The 17,366-nt window shown below is 47.1% G+C and overlaps 1 protein-coding gene across 1 annotated transcript in view; it reads right to left on the reverse strand.

Moving 5' to 3' along the window:
- Positions 1–2,053: 2,053 nt before the first annotated feature.
- LAMA1 (laminin subunit alpha 1) overlaps positions 2,054–17,366 on the reverse strand; it is a 154,012-nt gene continuing 138,699 nt past the window's right edge. Inside the window, exons 56-63 of the mRNA XM_024763670.1 lie at positions 13,811–13,946; positions 12,407–12,519; positions 8,984–9,173; positions 7,869–8,027; positions 7,213–7,366; positions 5,818–5,951; positions 3,004–3,226; positions 2,054–2,410 (exon numbers count right to left, since the gene is read on the reverse strand). Of these exons, the coding sequence (XP_024619438.1) occupies positions 2,250–2,410; positions 3,004–3,226; positions 5,818–5,951; positions 7,213–7,366; positions 7,869–8,027; positions 8,984–9,173; positions 12,407–12,519; positions 13,811–13,946 (1,270 nt within the window). The 3' untranslated portion in view covers positions 2,054–2,249. The remainder of the gene's footprint in view (positions 2,411–3,003; positions 3,227–5,817; positions 5,952–7,212; positions 7,367–7,868; positions 8,028–8,983; positions 9,174–12,406; positions 12,520–13,810; positions 13,947–17,366) is intronic.

Here is a 17,366-nt window from a genome sequence, read left to right on the forward strand (position 1 = left end):
AATAAAAAGAAAAAAAAAAACAATGGACAGATAGAACCCTAGGACAAATGGTGGAAGCAAAGCTATACAGACAAAATCTCAGACAGAAGCATACACATACACATTCACAAAAAGAGGAAATGGGGAAAAAAATCATAGATCTTGCTCTCGAACCCCACCTCCTCAATTTGGGATGATTCATTGTCTCTTCAGGTATTCCACAGATGCAGGTACATCAAGTTGATTGTGGAGCTTTAATCCGCTGCTTCTGAGGCTGCTGGGAGAGATTTCCCTTTCTCTTCTTTGTTCTCACAGCTCACAGGAGCTCAGCTTTGGATTTGGCCCTGCCTCTGCGTGTAGGTCGCTGGAGGGCGTCTGTTTTTTCGCTCAGACAGGACGGGGTTAAAGGAGCCGCTGATTCGGGGCCTCCGGCTCACTCAGGCCGGGGGTTGGGGGATGGGGGAAGGAGGGGCACTGCGTGCGGGGCCGGCCTGCGGCGGCAGAGGCAGCGTGACGTTGCGGCAGAGGCCGGCGTGACGTTGCACCAGCCGGAGGCCCGCCGTGCGTTCTCCCGGGGAAGTTGTCCCTGGATCCCGGGAACCTGGCAGTGGCGGGCTGCACAGGCTCCCCGGAAGCGGGGTGTGGATAGTGACCTGTGCTCGCCTTCTTGGTGGCGGCAGCAGCAGCCTTAGCGTCTCATGCCCGTCTCTGGGGTCCGCGCTTTTAGCCACGGCTCGCGCCTGTCTCTGGGGTTCGCGCTTTTAGCCGTGGCTCGCGCCCGTCTCTGGAGTTCCTTTAAACAGCGCTCTTAAGCCCCTCTCCTCGCACACCAGGAAACAAAGAAAAAGTCTCTTGCCTCTTCGGCAGGTGCAGACTTTACCCGGACTCCCTCCCGGCTAGCCGTGGTGCACTAACCCCTTCAGGCTATGTTCAAGCCGCCAACCCTAGTCCTCTCCCTGCGCTCCGACCGAAACCCAAGCCTCAGCTCCCAGCCCTGCCCGCCCTGGTGGGTGGGCAGACAAGCCTCTCAGGCTGGTGAGTGCGGTCGGCACCGATCTTCTGTGCGGGAATCTCCCCGCTTTGCCCTCCACACCCCTGTTGCTGTGCTCTCCTCCGTGGCTTCTTAGCTCCCCCCTCCGCCTCCCGCAGTCTCTGCCCGCGAAGGGGCTTCCTAGTGTGTGGAAAGCTTTCCTCCTTCACAGCTCCCTCCCACTGGTGCAGGTGCTGTCCCTATTCTTTTGTCTGTTTTTTCTTTTGCCCTACCCAGGTACGTGGGGAGTTTCTTGCCTTTTGGGAGGTCTGAGGTCTTCTGCCAGCGTTCAGTAGGTGTTCTGTAGGAGTTGTTCCACGTGTAGATGTATTTCTGGTGTATCTGTGGGGAGGAAGGTGATCTCCGCGTCTTACTCTTCCACCATCTTCCCAGCCAGTAGCCATTTTGACTCCAGCCACAGCTGCAGAGCAAAACTAAATTATATCTGCAGGGAATTAAATGATCTTTCAGAGATCTTAGTTTAAAACTGCTTAGCTCATTAAAATATATTTATGGCTTTAAAATTTTCCTTCTTCTGGAATTTACACACATTCTCCCAGAAAAAGTAGCTGATCAAGGAAAACTGTCTCATTCCAAGGAGTGAAAATAAAATTAACAGTAAAAGAAGAGCTAACTAGTTATGATGCCACTTTTTTTTTCTTTTGTCTTGCAAAATACTCTGTTAGGTTAGGTCCTTACCAAACAAGGATATATCTAGAGGAGGCTCTGCCTTCTTCCTGTGTTCCCTTTGCCTGTGACTTGCTGGAGTCTGTTTAAAGTGCTTTTTGGGGCAAACAGCTGGTGCCCTCAGCTGGAACGTACCCAGCAGTATTATTGAATACATGTTCTTTGTAGGAACTGGAGCTTAAAATCTTGATAAAGAAATGAAAGTATTCATACTCTGCTCTAATCTATTTATTATCGTCTATAGTGATAGTTTATTTTTTAAAAGCTCAAAATGCAAAACATGAAATACTGTCAAGTAATCAATAGAATATTCAACATTTTAAAAGTTTCACTTAAAAAACTTAAAGAGCCAGTGAATTCAATTTACATTTTAAACTATTTAATAGAGGTATTTGTTGTACATGTGGTTTTAGTTTGACATAAACAAAAAATTTCTCTCTGGAAACATTTAACCTGAGTTGGAAATGAAATATGAACTGTAAAGGTTTTAATTCACCAAATAATTTTCCTCAAAATATAAATGATGATTCCCAACTGAGGAGTTCCCCAAAGTTCAGGACTCAGTCCCAGGACAGGAATGAGGGAAAACTCCTTGTAGGTCAAAAGCTGTGCTGAAGTCATAGGATTGCACTTGTGGACCCTTAATTAGAGTGAGTTTTCGCAAACAGCCCCGGAAGGAGGTCTGGCTGCTCAGGCAGTTTTGCTTTACATCAGCTGTTTAGGAAAGAAGAGAAGATAGTGTTAAATTTTGCTAAATGACATAGGTAGCACAGTAGGAACAAAAATAACTTCTTGTGGTTTCCAGATCAAAATTAGAAGATTTTTCTACATAAGTGGCTTCAGTGATAGCAGAATTCATAGAAAACTATTAATAAACAATGTTAAGGTACAGTGACTTAAAAAGTCATAAAAGGGATTTTTATTTTATAAATGCATAGTTTGAATCCAAAAATCGATGTGAGAGGATAAGACACGTTTGTCCTCTAAAATGATTACTGACCCCTAAAATGATTCCCAACTTGGGGGTCATCTGAGAAGATGTTTCTCAGTGAAGTCATCCAGCTTCCCGTACATTACATCTGATGTTCTCAGAGTCTTAGTGATTACCTTATATACGTAGATTATTTTAATTTTTCCAAGAATTCCTAGGAATTTGAAATAGACTTTCTAAAATGGTAAAGGATTTGTCACCCAAGCCATGTATTTTTCTTCATCCCTATTCTATATGCACATGAACTAAGAACTAAGACTTTCCCCAGTGGCAATGCCCCTCAAAAGTGAATGAGCAGAGCAGACGACATACGCACCAGGATAGCCACCAACATAAATGGGATTGTTGGTGTCAGCAGAGGTAGACTGGGTGTGTAGACTTTCAGCTCGAACTGCATTCCCATCGACAATCAGAACCACGCGATGTTTGCTTTTGTTTGCCTGAAGTGTGTGCCATTTTCCATCACAGAGAGTATTGGGAGCACTGGGTTCGTATGTGGCTGTTATCCTACCAGCACCATTGTTAACGTGAAACAAGAGCTAAACAAACAACAGACACAAGCAAATATCTTGGTGAATTTTTCCCTATTTAAGGAACCCAGTCCATTCACATAATGTTCTTGGAGTGGAAAACATCAGAGCATTCTTCTAAAAAGGAGGGCTAACTATGAAAAACAAACAATGGTTTTGAAAAATAGCCTCTTAAGAATTCTGATGCTATCCTATTCCCGAGGTTTCAGAATGGAAAATGGCCACCTCCATGGGAACAAGCCTGAGCCACGATCTTAGCATTGCATCCTCAGATCAGTGCCTCATTTTCAGCACAACAAGAGGGCATGGGTTTACTGAGGGTGTCAGTTCCTAGAAGTTGCTATAGCACCTGTGAAGGAACATTTACTAACTCCCTTCTGACAAACCACAGATGCTCTACTACAGCAAGTGGTAGCACAAAAAAATTGGAGACCTGCAGAAGGTGAGAGGGAAGAATTGTGACTATCCTGTTGTAAGGTTCTTATGCTATATGTGAAGCTACTCATTTCAAGGTAGACTGTGACAAATTAAAGAGATATACTGTAAAGACTTGGGCAACCACCAGAAATATTTTTAAAAGAACAATAAATAATAAGCTAATAATAGAAGTAAAATATACAATACGTCAGTAATTACATTTTTGCAACTGTTACACTTATAACATTTTTCAGATGTCACATAAAAATGTGCAAATGGGGCTTCCCTGGTGGCGCAGTGGTTAAGAATCCGCCTGCCAAGGCGGGGGATGCGGATTTGAGCTCTGGTCTGGAAAGATCCCACATGCCACGGAGTAACTAAGCCCGTGAGATGCAACTACTGAGCCTGTGCTCTAGAGCCTGTGAGCCACAGCTACTGAAGCTCACGCGCCTGGAGCCCGTGCTCCACAACAAGAGAAGCCACCGCAATGAGAAGCCCGCACACGGCAGCAAGGAGTAGCCCCCGCTCGCCACAACTAGAGAAAGCCTGCATGCAACAAAGACCCAACACAGCCAAAAATAAATAAATAAATTAAAAAAAATTTTAAATGTACAAATGGATAAAAAAATTTTCAAAATTCTTTTGAAGTACAGCTAAGAAAAGATATTGGCTATAAGCCACAGTGCAGAGCATCAGCAATAGGATGTAAAGGCACTTTTGTTTCAACATGAAGATGACATAAAGGGGGAGAAGAACTTGTGACTTTATTTATATCCTCCCCACCCCCATTCTAGGATATCCTAGGGGCCAAAGTCCCAGTGGGGAGTAAGTAGGGAAATGTGAGAAACAAGCTAGTAAGTTTGGGAGAATCAAGAGACTTGCTCCTTGCCTTCTAGGAGGCAGTAAGTAGCTCAGGAAGAGTCAAGCATCATAGTCCCACAACAAGCATCATAGTCCCACAACAACATGAGTTAACCACAGTGCAGTAAAAGTGCATTAGGGAGAGAGAGGACCCGAGAGACCACCACCTTGACTCCCCATGTCTGATGAGTGGTATAGCAGACCTTCCCAAGTTCTCATCTGGCCCTCTGGGGATAAGGAAGTTATAGAAAACAATTATGTTTTTGTATTAAAAAAATTAGACTGTTGTGCATCCATCTTATGGAATACTCTGCAATAAAAAGAAATGAATTGTCTTCGAGATTCACAACAAACCTGGATGAACTGCCAGGAAATGAGACAGAGTGTAAAAAGCCAATATCAAGAGACTACATGATTTAACTTACATAACAGTTGTGAACTAACAATCAGAGCGACAGAAAGCAGATCAGTGGTTGCCAGGGGTGAGGGATGCAGGGAGAGAGTCGGCGTGGATATGAAGGTGGTGGCTTGAGGGAGCCTTGTGGTAATGGTACCACTGTCCTGATTGTGGTGGTTACATGAAGCTACACGTGTGATAAAACTGTGAAGAGCTACACACACTCTCGTAAACACGTATAACTAGCGTAACTGAATAACCTCTGTGGATTCAGCCAATGTCAGTTTCATAGATTTGATGTACTAGTTATGCAGGATGCTAACCCTGGAGAAACCTAGGTGAAGGGCGCACAAGGACCTCCCTGTACATTACATTGCAGCTTCTATCATCTATAATAATTTCCAAATAAAAAGTTAACCAATATTAGGGAGAGTGGGGCATTAGGTTGGTAACTTACTTTCAGATGGTTTTCAGGGAAAAAAAAGTTTTTTGTATTGTAGTTGCAGTTTTGCTTTACATTTAATTTCAAAAATATAAATTTTTTTGGGGGGGGGGTACGCGGGCCTCTCACTGTTGTGGCCTCTCCCGTTGCCGAGTACAGGCTCTGGACGCGCAGGCTCAGTGGCCATGGCTCACGAGCCCAGCCGCTCCGCAGCATGTGGGATCTTCCCGGACCAGGTCACGAACCCGTGTCCCCTGCATTGGTAGGTGGACTCTCAACCACTGCGCCACCAGGGAAGCCCAAAAAATTATTTTTAAAAAGATTTTTCAGGATTATCTATTTTTAAATATTAATCAGCCTTTTCTCCATTCCACTAAAGTGAATAATTGGAAATTTGGTTCTAGACATGTCTACTGTTTCTTAACTGCTCTGTCTCTGACACTGGGGTGGGGCGGGGGGACCCCATCCAGATTCAGCACCCACCTTGCCATTTATAATCTCTAATCCGATGGCATCCACTTTGGCACTGCTGATCCCCAGGAGGACACCATTCTCTGAGGAGGTACGAAACTCCAGCGTAATGTTCACATCTGATCGTACTTTGTAGCCTTCTTTGACTGAAAAACCAAGGAAGACCCCCAGTTGGTGGTGAGGCCTGCCCTGCCCAGGAAGGCCTAGGCTCAGAATGGCCTCAGGCTGGGCTGGCTGGCTGTACATTTGGGCTCCTGATGAGGGTCAGGAGAGCTGGCTCCACCTCTTTCTCTGAATCCGGCTCCACTCCCACCAGCAAGTCATTTCCAACCCCCGAGCCTCAGCTTGCACCTCTGTAGGATGAAGCTGACTAGAGCTGAGGTAGGCACATCCTCCCAGCTACAGCCATGTGGGTAAAAAAAATCACAAGGGATTTGATCCATGTAACTCCATCATCATCTATCCAGGAAGAATGCACTTTATTTTCCCAATATCTACTTACTGGATATGTCATTATTTGCTGAGTATATTAGAGTCCACACTAGGCTTTTTTTTTAATTGAATGAATTTTTCATTCAGGTGATAAAAAAGCTGAGATAGGTTAGGGATATTAGCAATAGCAGGCAGTTGTTACCGTGCCCAGGGCTGAAGGAAAAATGGGAGAAGGTGGTACTACTAGATCTTGGAAGCACAGAGTGAAGGAAGGAAGCCTGCTGGCTTTCCCCTCCTCCCTCCCAACCTCAGTCTTCCACTAGAGCCTTCCTGGAAGCCAGGGCAAAGGAGCCCAGAAATTTGTTCTCTGTGATAGAAAGAAGAATGGGGCCAGAGAAGCACGGTTCTGAGTGCAAACAGGAAGTTAACCAGCAAATCGAGCATCTAAAATGGGGAGAGAATATAAAGATATATTACAAGGGCTAGTTCTAAGCCTTGAGGACTTTACATTCTAAGGCATTTTAGAGATTTACATTCCTCTACTTATACCTGATTAATATTTCAACAACCTAAATGGGGTTAATTTCTTCATCAAATCTGACTCACATTTGGCTGGCTGGTCCAGACAATTTATGCTACTGATTTTGAATTCAAAGGTCCTAATTAACTTGGACAGGGAAAGTATGCCTTATGTAAATTTGGGGAAAGTACAGATGAAACCAGCACCACATGTTGCACTCCATCTGGAGTGGCACCACCCCTGGTGGGAGGAAGCCACCTGGATAGCACAAGAGGTGGGAAGGCTTTTACGCTAGAAGCTGAGAAGCCAGAATGCGCCAGAACATTTCACGAAACATGGCCTAGCTGCAGCTGGGGCAGTGGGTCCTGTCCTATCATATAGTTCTTGGACCCATATCACCTTAGGAGTGCAGGTGCGTCCCAGAGATTTCTTTCGAGATTGTTGATTATACATACCAAGGGCTGCATATCCACTTCCTTCAAAGAAAGTTCCCTCCTGGGCTGCTGCATAGCACCTGTTTACTGCAAATGCAGACACTGGGCTGTCCTCGTCCAGCTGTTTGCTGTTCACTGTCACCTCCCCAATGCAAGCGGGGATGCTGTGAGTGATCTAAGCCAAATGATGCAGGAGTAGATGATGGTGAGGACAGTGAGAAGGGCAAGCACAAATTTTCCCTACACGTCAACAAAACACATTAAAATACTGCCTTTCGGTTTTAAAAATCTAATTGCCACAGTACTTCACATGAATGTCTAACTTAAAGCTACTGTAATGTAGTAAAAGGGTTTTATATTATTTTGAGTAAATATCGTGGAAATTAAGAATGTGGGGTTTTCTAATCTGCAAATACAAATTTGCCAGACTTTCCTGCACTGTACTGGGGCTAAGTGGCTGTAGAAAGGGAACTGTTTGTTAACTAACCAGCAGGAAGGCTGGTTGGGCTTCAAGGAGGAGCTCCAACACACAATCTAGGAATGTGGATTGAAAGGCTTGCATCTTGCAGCCAAGCCCTGGGCGCAAACAAGATAATTTAAACATAAACATATTCCTCCACAAAACAAACACAACCACAGTAAAGGCAAAATGGGCCCAGAGAGAAAATGCTGCTTACATTTCCAATGTTCCTGGCCCTGTACTCGGAGGGAAGGCCTCCTAGGTACAACTTTCCTTCCACATCCAACGTGGTAGCATCTCCCGCCGTGGTCACCATGGGCGATTCCTGGCCATCAACTGTCATGAAGCCCTTCCTTTTAAAGTACTCTGTCTTGACCTAGAGCGATGTGAAAACATGCATAATTTCTAAGGAATCTGAGAAATAGCAGTAATAACCTGAATGAAATCCTAAAGGTATGGCTCAGGTTTTCACACAGTTGGTGTTGAGAGGAGGCTGAGCCTGGAGCCGGTTAGAACAGCGTGCTCCAAAAACAGAAATATAGATCAATGGGACAGTATAGAAAGCCCAGAGATAAACCCACGCACCTATGGGCAACTAGTCTATGACAATGGAGGCAAATATAAAAAGGGAACGAAACTGGGTCATTTGTAGAAACATGGATGAATCTAGGGACTGTCATACAGAGTGAAGTAAGTCAGAAAGAGAAAAACAAATATTGTATATTAACGCATATATGTGGAACCTAGAGAAATGGTATAGATGAACAGGTTTGCAGGGCAGAAATTGAGACACAGATGTAGAGAACAAACGTATGGACACCAAGGGGGGAAAGTGGTGGGGATCGGGGCGGGGGGTGGTGTGATGAATTGGGCGATTGGGATTGACGTGTATACACTGATATGTATAAAATAGATAACTAATAACCTGCTGTATAGAAAAAAACAAATTAAAAAAAAAAAAAAGAATACAGCATGCTCCAGAGTCCTAGTCACAACAACACAAATGCCATGATGTCAGGTTTGGCCCATTCATGCCACCCTGGGCTTGATTTACTTCTCGTCAAGCCAAGGACATTTCTGGTGCCTTTTGTTCATTTACCAATGTTTGCTGAGTGCTTACTAAGTGTCAGGCACTGAGTGAGGCCCTGGGGATATTTCCAGAAGCAGAAAAGGTCCCTGCCTGCAAGGAGTTTACATTCTATGGGGCAGATGTCAGACACAAAGCAAGCTGGAAATCAAAGGGGATGATCCCACTACTGTGAAATGGAGTGGACACTAGGGACACGTGGAGCAAAACTCAGAACAAGTGATCACAGCTTCCTGAGAGCGTACCGTGTGCCACTGGCCATCACTGAGCAGCGCAGGGTGCGAGACTTTTGTCCTGCCCTTCCCAAGATCGAACATGAAGTGGAGGCGGCCCCCGTGCAGCTGGAGCGTGGCGTAGTCAACCTGGTTCTGATGAGCCATGTAGTAAACCAGGCCACTGGAGGCGAACGTTCGGATGCTTAGCTGGACCAAGAGCCTGGGGGGAAGCGAAAGCTCAGCTCTCAGGAATATGCTTTCACTTTTACTCTTTAACCTCAAAGAGAGACCCCAATAAGTGTTTCAACATTTATATTTAACATCTCAGGTCATTCATCCCTTCATTTACTTATTATCCATTCATTCAACTCATGATTACTGTGTACCTCCACCTGCCAGGAACGGTTGTAGGAGCAGAGGATCAAGCAGTGAACTGAGGAAGGTCCCTTCCCCGCTGAAACTAATACCAGAAATATATCAGAGGGTTAAAACTGGGGCATGTGAAGGCCCAAGTGGTGGCTACATTAAGTAGTCAGGGCAGGCAACTCTGAAAGATTGTTATTTCTGAGATCTGAATGAAAGACAGGAGGAAGCCCCAGAAACCTCTGCAGGAAAGGCCTGCATTTCGTTTTCAGACAGTGCAGAGTATGTGAAAACAACCGGTTGATTCTGGTGGTCAGCCAGCAATCCCCAAGGGGGCCATGTGGGAGACGGCACCACATAGGGGTGGAGGAAGGTTTCATCTGGGTGTCTTCCCACAGAAGGGAGCACAGGGTCACTGAGGCACACGGGGACAGGGAAAGGAGAGCGTGGCAGATTTCAGTGTAAGTGCAGTGGGAAGTCACGGGAGGGTTTTAAGAAGGGGGATGGGCATGGCTGGATTTATATCTTAAAAAGAACCTGTGATTTGAAAAGCAAATCAGATGGGGCCAGGGTGACAGCAGGTGTCAGGCTGGCAGCTGTTATAAGAGTCCACAGAGGCCAGATTGGGGCTCAGACCAGGGTGGTTGGGCGGGGGGGGGATGCGGAGGAGGTGAAGTAACACATGAAATGTTCTGGATGAAGAAGCCTCAGGACTTGCTAAGGGACTAAATTTGGAGAGCAAGGGAAGGAACAAGCTCTAGGTGTGGGCCTTGGGCAGCCAGGTGAATGGTGGTGACGCCTACAGAAATGCAGGTTTCGGGGAGACGGTGAATTCTCTCTGGGTGCACTGAGGCTGAGAGGCCTGTCCCCATCCACGTGGAGATGTCCAGGTGGTTGGGTGTACAGCCCCTGAGTTCTGGGTGGAGCTCAGAGCTAGTGATGTGGGTGCTGGTACGAACAGATGGCATTTCACAGCCACTGGAACACAGAAGGCGCCGTGGAGGGGAGGCGGGAGGGGCGCTGCCCCCTCTGATAGCAGAGGAGCAGAGGAGGAGACTGAGCAGCGGGCGGGGCAGGGGTGAGGGGAGCGTGGCGCCTCGGCCGCGAAGGACGCAGAGGGGCCCGGGGCGCTGATGCCGCTGAGCGCCTGGAGGGGGTGGCACCACCACGCATGGACGTGGCTGCAGCAGGGCTCCGATGACCTGGCGAGGAGCGAGGCGAGGCTGACCAGGTGGGGAGAGGAGGGAAGGGGAGGCGGGGAAAGACAGACAGCCACGTAAGGCACCTCTTCCAAGACGTTCCACTGCGAAGCAGAGCCGGGGTATTGAGTGGGGTGGGCTGGGGTGTGCAGTGCACCAGAGCATTTCTGTTTTCAAAGTTAGGAACTCCTAGAGAGGAAGTCGGCGCAGTGGTCACAAGCACCTGGATGGGAGTCTGAGCAGGTGCCTCAATCTCCTGGTCTGTAAAACGAAGATAATACCCTCCTCACAGGACAATTGCGAGGACTAAGTTGGGGTTTGTGTGTAAAATACCGAGACGGTCTCCGGTACAAGTGTTTGCTCCTTGGTCTCCCTGATGACGGGGTGATGGAAGTGATTCTGTGTGCTGACAGGAGCAGGTATGAAAGAGGGAGAAATGGATGCTGCCCGTGTCCTGGGAGGAGGGGTGACGGCTCCAGTGGGCAAGACAAGAACCCTTCCTCCATGTGGCAGGGGAGGGGCGGGGGGGGACAGAGGCAGGGTACTCCTTCTGATGGTGGACAGAACGGGCTCTTTCTTCTCAGTGACTCAAGACAGCAGCTGGGGCATGAAGGGAGCTGTGGGGATGCATAGAGTTTTGAAAGAAGAGAAGAAGCTACAAAAAATAAAAAATGTGAATGTATTAGAGACGTATACTGGCTCCCCATACATTTGGAGTTTGGAGGTTCCATCTGAGATCTGTGGCCACAGCTTTAAAGTCAAACCAGGTAGGAAAAAGAGATGCATCTCTGCAGCCCTGACTACCAGCTCGGGTTCTGGCATGGATTAGGCCCCGTATGGGCTTTACCTGGGGTCACAGTGAAGAGATGAGAGGGTTAAGGGAGTTTGCAGAGGAACACCTGTAATAAAGGCATCAAACCTATCTGGGTAAGGGGGTAAACTGTGCTGTGGGAGATAGAAAAAGGGTGATGATGCTGAGAAAGCACGAGGGCTCAGGGGTCTTGATGCGGTTGAGGGACTGCTGGAGCCGGAAGTAAGGAGGAGGAAGAGGGTTTAGTAGGATGCTTAAGGTAGAGGTTGTGGAGGTGGGGTGGGTACTTATGTAGTACTCAAGGGTGTGAGCATGGGAGAGGGTGGCTCAGAGGGAAGGACGAAAAGACAGATCTAAGCCAGAGGACCTCAAAGATGAGGTGCTGGGTGGCTGCTGAACTCATGGGGAACGACGGCAGGGGCTGCAGAGAGAAGACGCTGAGCCGAGCTGTGTGCTGGGGCGGTGAGCTCAGATGACACGGCAGAGGCACAAGAGCATGGCAGGCCTGAAGGTGCAGACCTCAGGGCTGAGCCACAGGAAGAGTGGGTCCTCGGTCATGACATCCCTGGGATGTGAGCCGCTTTCACTGAACGGAGAAGGGTACCCGGGACAGGCATGTGTGAGGGCCGGGGGGACGTGCAGACTGGTGTGGGTGTGGCATCAGGAATTTGGGGGCACAGTGAAAGTTTGGGTAGGCAGTTTCATCAGATTAGTGAATGCTTACCGTAGAATGGGGTTCAAAGGCCAGATGATAGATCCAGAGAACCTGGGATTCCAGAAGGAAGGGGGATTTAGATACCTACGTGCTTTCCTACATACACACAGACAGGCAGCAACCAGCCATCATCAAGATGGGATAAAGACAGACCACAGCACCCCACTTAATCACATTTAAGCATCTGAGGTCCACAGAGGCTGCCTTCCCCTCTTTGCCTTCTCACTGCTGCCCTGTGGTGGCAAGTTGAACACTCCATGGTGAAACACAAGAAGCTTCTTCTAGAAAAGACCCATTGCTGAAGAATACGTCCTAGACTCATCTAGCAGTGAGATAACTCATGAGGACGTCAGAGCAATGCCTACCTCTTTCTGACAGCCAGCTGATTAAAGGGCAGCACCAAGTGGCTGCCTCCTGCGAGGCCGAACTGGTGGGCGTTGGGGACGTACTCCGGGGCTCTGTCCGCGACACACAATTCCTGTAAGACATGCACATGGTTCTCAGCCACACACGACCAAGACCCCCACTAACACTGATGCGTTTTTCCACGAGGGAAACATCTCAGAAGCAACTGTGTCAGAGCACCAGCAACACAAACACACAGCACCAATTTTACCTTCTTTGCTTCGAACAGTTTACTACACATCCCTTTCTTTATCTCTCTGAGAAGGCAATTAGAGTTTTTGTTTTTCACCTCAGCCCCACTCAAGTTCACCTAAATTCCCATGAATTTTCATCAGGCCTAAGGGGCAAAGGCCTTGCTCTGCGCCCCTGTGCCCCTGAAACCCCTGCTCTGGGGAGGGCCTGAGGATGTCAGCGGTTACAGGAGCACCTGCCTCACAAGCACCAGGCAGCTGTAAGTGCCCACAGGTGACAGGCCGAGCCAGTTCCACCAAGACAGGAGCGGGTGCAGCCAGGAGGAGCTGGGCTGGAGGGGCAGGTGCCCTGACTCCGGACCAAGTGAGGCCTTAGACTCAGTTTTCCAGGTCGGTGGACAGATGCTACCAAGACAACTGTCCTGAACTCAAACATGGGCCCTGCTTGCAAGGTACTGCTTTTGTGTGATTGTGCCATCTAAATCAGAGAGTAAACTTTCAACCAAGGAAGTAGAGAAATCAGAAAAGGGAAAGAAAAGTGAAAACTGACAATGGCTGCTGTTAAAAATACTTGGTCAAACTGGCTTTTCCTAGATGAATCAAATCTTTTTTTTTAAAGCAACAATGATATGTACGATGGCCTATATAAATACTTATTTTCATGTTTCTGACTAAATCCAAAGTGATACTGAGTCCTTATAAAGCCTCTGCCTCAAAGCTGGCTGTGTGGCAACCAAAAGACGCACCCGAGCATTAGAGCTTGCAGCTCGGGACACTCTGCCATGTCTGATATGCTGTTTTCTCAGAGAGCCATCCCGCTTGCCCCCCTGCTTCTCATCACAGGGGCGACCCTGTAACTCCCAGATTCCTTTGGAAAGTGGCTTCCAGCTGGTTCATCCAGCCAATGGAAGGCAGTGCTGGGAGGCTAGAGGGTGAATGGGAGAAGCTGCGTGTCTCTCCCTCCTTCCTGCCTCCCTGGCAGGGCCTGTCTTCTCTGTGCTCCAGCGCCCATTGGGAGACGCTCTGCTCAGACTCGCTCCCTGGGCGGCCCCGGCTCTTCCCTCTGTGTGCTCCTGTGGATTTATCATGAGGTCCCCATTTTAATGTCCTCTGGGTGGTGCTCTTTTTTTCTGACTGGACCTGAACCATAGAATTAAAGAAAGCCCTTCTTACCGGACTTGGTAAAGGCTGGGGCTCTGGCGGGAGTTCGCCGTCCTCTCCGTGGAGAGCTAGCTTTGGCTGTTTTGAGAGCAAGCAGGAGTCCAAGTCCACCTGTTCATAGCCAGTGGCACTAGTGAAATCCAAAAGTCTAGATAGAAACAAAGTGTTTTCAAAATTAATGGAGATAATACAAACCAACCCATGAACCAAGGTCATGTGATTATTGAACACTTAAAATCCATTAAAAAACATTAATATACGCATGCCACAACTACTGAAGCCCGAACACCTAGAGCCCATGCTCCGCAACAAGAGAAGCCACTGCAAGGAGAAGTCCACGCACCGCATAGAAGAGTAGCCCCCACTTGCCGCAACTAGAGAAAGCCCGCATGCAGCAACAAAGACCCAATGCAGCCAAAAATTAATTTTTAAAAAATCTACACACTACAATTCTGAAAGGCAAAACTATAGAGACAGAAATGAGATTAGCAGCTGCCAGGGACTAAGCATGTGGGAGATGACTGACTATAAAGGGGCACAAGGAAACTTTTTGGGGGTGATGGCAATCAAATGTGTAGTATTTATCTAACTATGTATTTGTCAAAGCTCATCAAACTGTACACCTAAGAGAGTTAATTTTGCTGTATTTAAATTATACCTCAATAAACCTGACTTTTTAAAAAACAAACATTAATTCTCTTAGAGTAACCAAATTGACCATCTCCCACAGTGACTAGAAGTCCACATAACCTCCCTTATCTATCGTCTTGATTCTTCTACCTGAAATGGCAGCCCCGTCTGCCCGCCCTGCAGCCCATCCCCACCCCCCACCCCCGTGTCCACCTGGCCATTCCTGAGTGTCCCTCAGGAGTCGGCTCAAATGCTGTCACCTGCTCCTGCAGCCTTGGCTGGGCTGCCTCAGAGCAAGAAGCTGGCTGTGGCTCCCACAGCGCTGCACAGCAGCCTCCATGAAACACTGGCTTCTTTCTCACAGCTTCCCTTTGCCAGGAAGTCGTGAACTACCCTTGTCATATGTCCCTTTACTCTACAACATGTCCCCTGTCTGCACGTCCTTTGTTGGCACTTTCTGAGGACATGGCTGTGAACAGTAGTACATAGACGTTTCTGCCCTATCAGGTTCCCAGTCTCACGGCTATCAGGAACAAGAAGGTCACTTTCCACACCTCCCCTCCCAGGAGCCTGTGCGGCCCACCACTATCAGGGTCCCGTGTTCCAGGGACAACTTCCCCAGGAGAACACACGGCGTACATCAGGCTGTTGCAATGTTACGCTGGCCTCTGCCACTGCAGGCTTGCCCCGCATCTGTACCCCTCCCTACCCGCCCCCAGCCGAGTGAGCCAGAGCCCCCACATCAGCTGCTCCTTTAACCCCGTCCTGTCTGGGCGGGGAACTGACACCCTCAGGCGACCTACACACAGAGGCGGTGCCAAATCCAAAGCTGAACCCCAGGAGCTGTGCGAACAAAGAAGAGAAAGGAAATCTCTCCCAGCAGCCTCAGGAGCAGTGGATTGAATCTCCGCAATCAACTTGTATCCTGCATCTGTGGAATACTGGAATAGACAACAAATCATCCCAAAATTGAGGCGGTGGACTTTGGGAGCAACTGTAGACTTGGGGTTTGCTTCCTGCATCTAATTTGTTTCTGGTTTTATGTTTATTTTAGTTTAGTAATTAGAGTTTATTATCATTGGTAGATTTGTTAATTGATTTGATTGCTCTCTTCTTTTTTTTATGTATAGATATATATATATATCTTTTCCTTTTTCTCTATTTTTTTCTTTTTTTCGTGGCACGTGGGCCTCTCACAGTTGCGGCCCCTCCCGTTGTGGAGCACAGGCTCCGGACGCGCAGGCTCAGCAGCCATGGCTCACAGGCCCAGCCGCTCTGCGGCATGTGGGATCTTCCTGGACCAGGGCACGAACCCGTGTCCCCTGCATCGGCAGGCAGACCCTCAACCACTGAGCCACCAGGGAAGCCCTCTTTTTTCTCTTTTTGTGAGTGTGTATGTGTATGCTTCTTTGTGTGATTTTGTCTGTACAGCTTTGCTTTTACCATTTGTCCTAAGGTTCTGTCTGTCCATTTTGTTTTTGTTTTTTTTTTTTAGTTTTTAGCAATTGCTATCATTGATGGATTTGTTTTTTGGGTTGCCCTCTTGTTTCTTTTCTTTTACTACTTTTTAATTTTTTTATTTTTAATAATTTTTATTTTAACAACTTTATTTTATCCTTTCTTTCTTTCTCCCTTTTCTTCTCAGCCATGGGGCTAACAGCATCTTGGTGCTCTGGCCACATGTCAGGCCTGTGCCTCTGAGGAGGGAGAGCCGAGTTCAGGACATTTGTCCAGCAGAGACCTCCCAGCTCCACATAATATCAAACGGCAAAAGCTCTCCCAGAGATCTCCACCTCAACGCTAAACCCAGCTCCACTCAATGACCAGCAAGCTACTGTGCTGGACACACTATGCCAAACAACTAGCAAGACATGAACACAACCCCATCCATTAGCAGAGAGGCTGCCTAAAATCATAATAAGGTCACAGACACCCCAAAACACACCACCAGACGTGGACCTGCCCACCAGAAAGACAAGATCCAGCCTCATCCACCAGGACACAGGCACCACTCGCCTCCACCAGGAAGTCTACACAACCCACTGAACCAACCTTAGCCACTGCGGGCAGACACCAAAAACAACAGGAACTACAAACCTGCAGCCTGCGAAAAGGAGACCCCAAACACAGTAAGTTAAGCAAAATGAGAAGACAGAGAAACACACACAGATGAAGAAGTAAGGTAAAAACCCACCAGACCAAACAAATGAAGAGGAAATAGACAGTCGACCTGAAATAGAATTCAGAGTAACAATAGTAAAGATGATCCAAAATCTTGGAAACAGAATGGAGAAAATACAAGAAACGTTTAACAAGGACCTAAAGAACTAAAGAGCAAACAAACAATGATGAACAATGCAATAAATGAAATTAAAAATTCTCCAGAAGGAATCAATTGCAGAATAACTGAGGCAGAAGAATGGATAAGTGACCTGGAAGATAAATAGTGGAAATAACTACCACAGAGCAGAATAAGGAAACAATGAACAGAATTGAGGACAGTCTCAGACCTCTGGGACAACATTAAATGCACCAACATTCGAATTATAGGGGTTCCAGAAGAAGAAGAGAAAAAGAAAGGGACTGAGAAAATATTTGAAGAGATTATAGTTGAAAACTTCCCTAATATGGGAAAGGAAATACTTAATCAAGTCCAGGAAGCACAGAGAGTCCCATACAAAGATAAATCCAAGGAGAAACACACCAAGACACATATTAATCAAACTATCGAAACTTAAATACAAAGAAAAAATATTAAAAGCAGCAAGGGAAAAATAACATACAAGGGAATCCCCAAAAGGTTAACAGCTGATCTTTCAGCAGAATCTCTGCAAGCCAAAAGGGAGTGGCAGGACATACTTAAAGTGATGAAAGGGAAAAACCTACAACCAAGATTACCCAGCAAGGATCTCATTCAGATTTGATGGAGAAATTAAAA

The sequence above is a fragment of the Neophocaena asiaeorientalis genome, unplaced genomic scaffold (assembly GCF_003031525.2).
Source record: "Neophocaena asiaeorientalis asiaeorientalis breed wild unplaced genomic scaffold, Neophocaena_asiaeorientalis_V1.1 scaffold110, whole genome shotgun sequence".
NCBI lineage: Eukaryota > Metazoa > Chordata > Mammalia > Artiodactyla > Phocoenidae > Neophocaena > Neophocaena asiaeorientalis.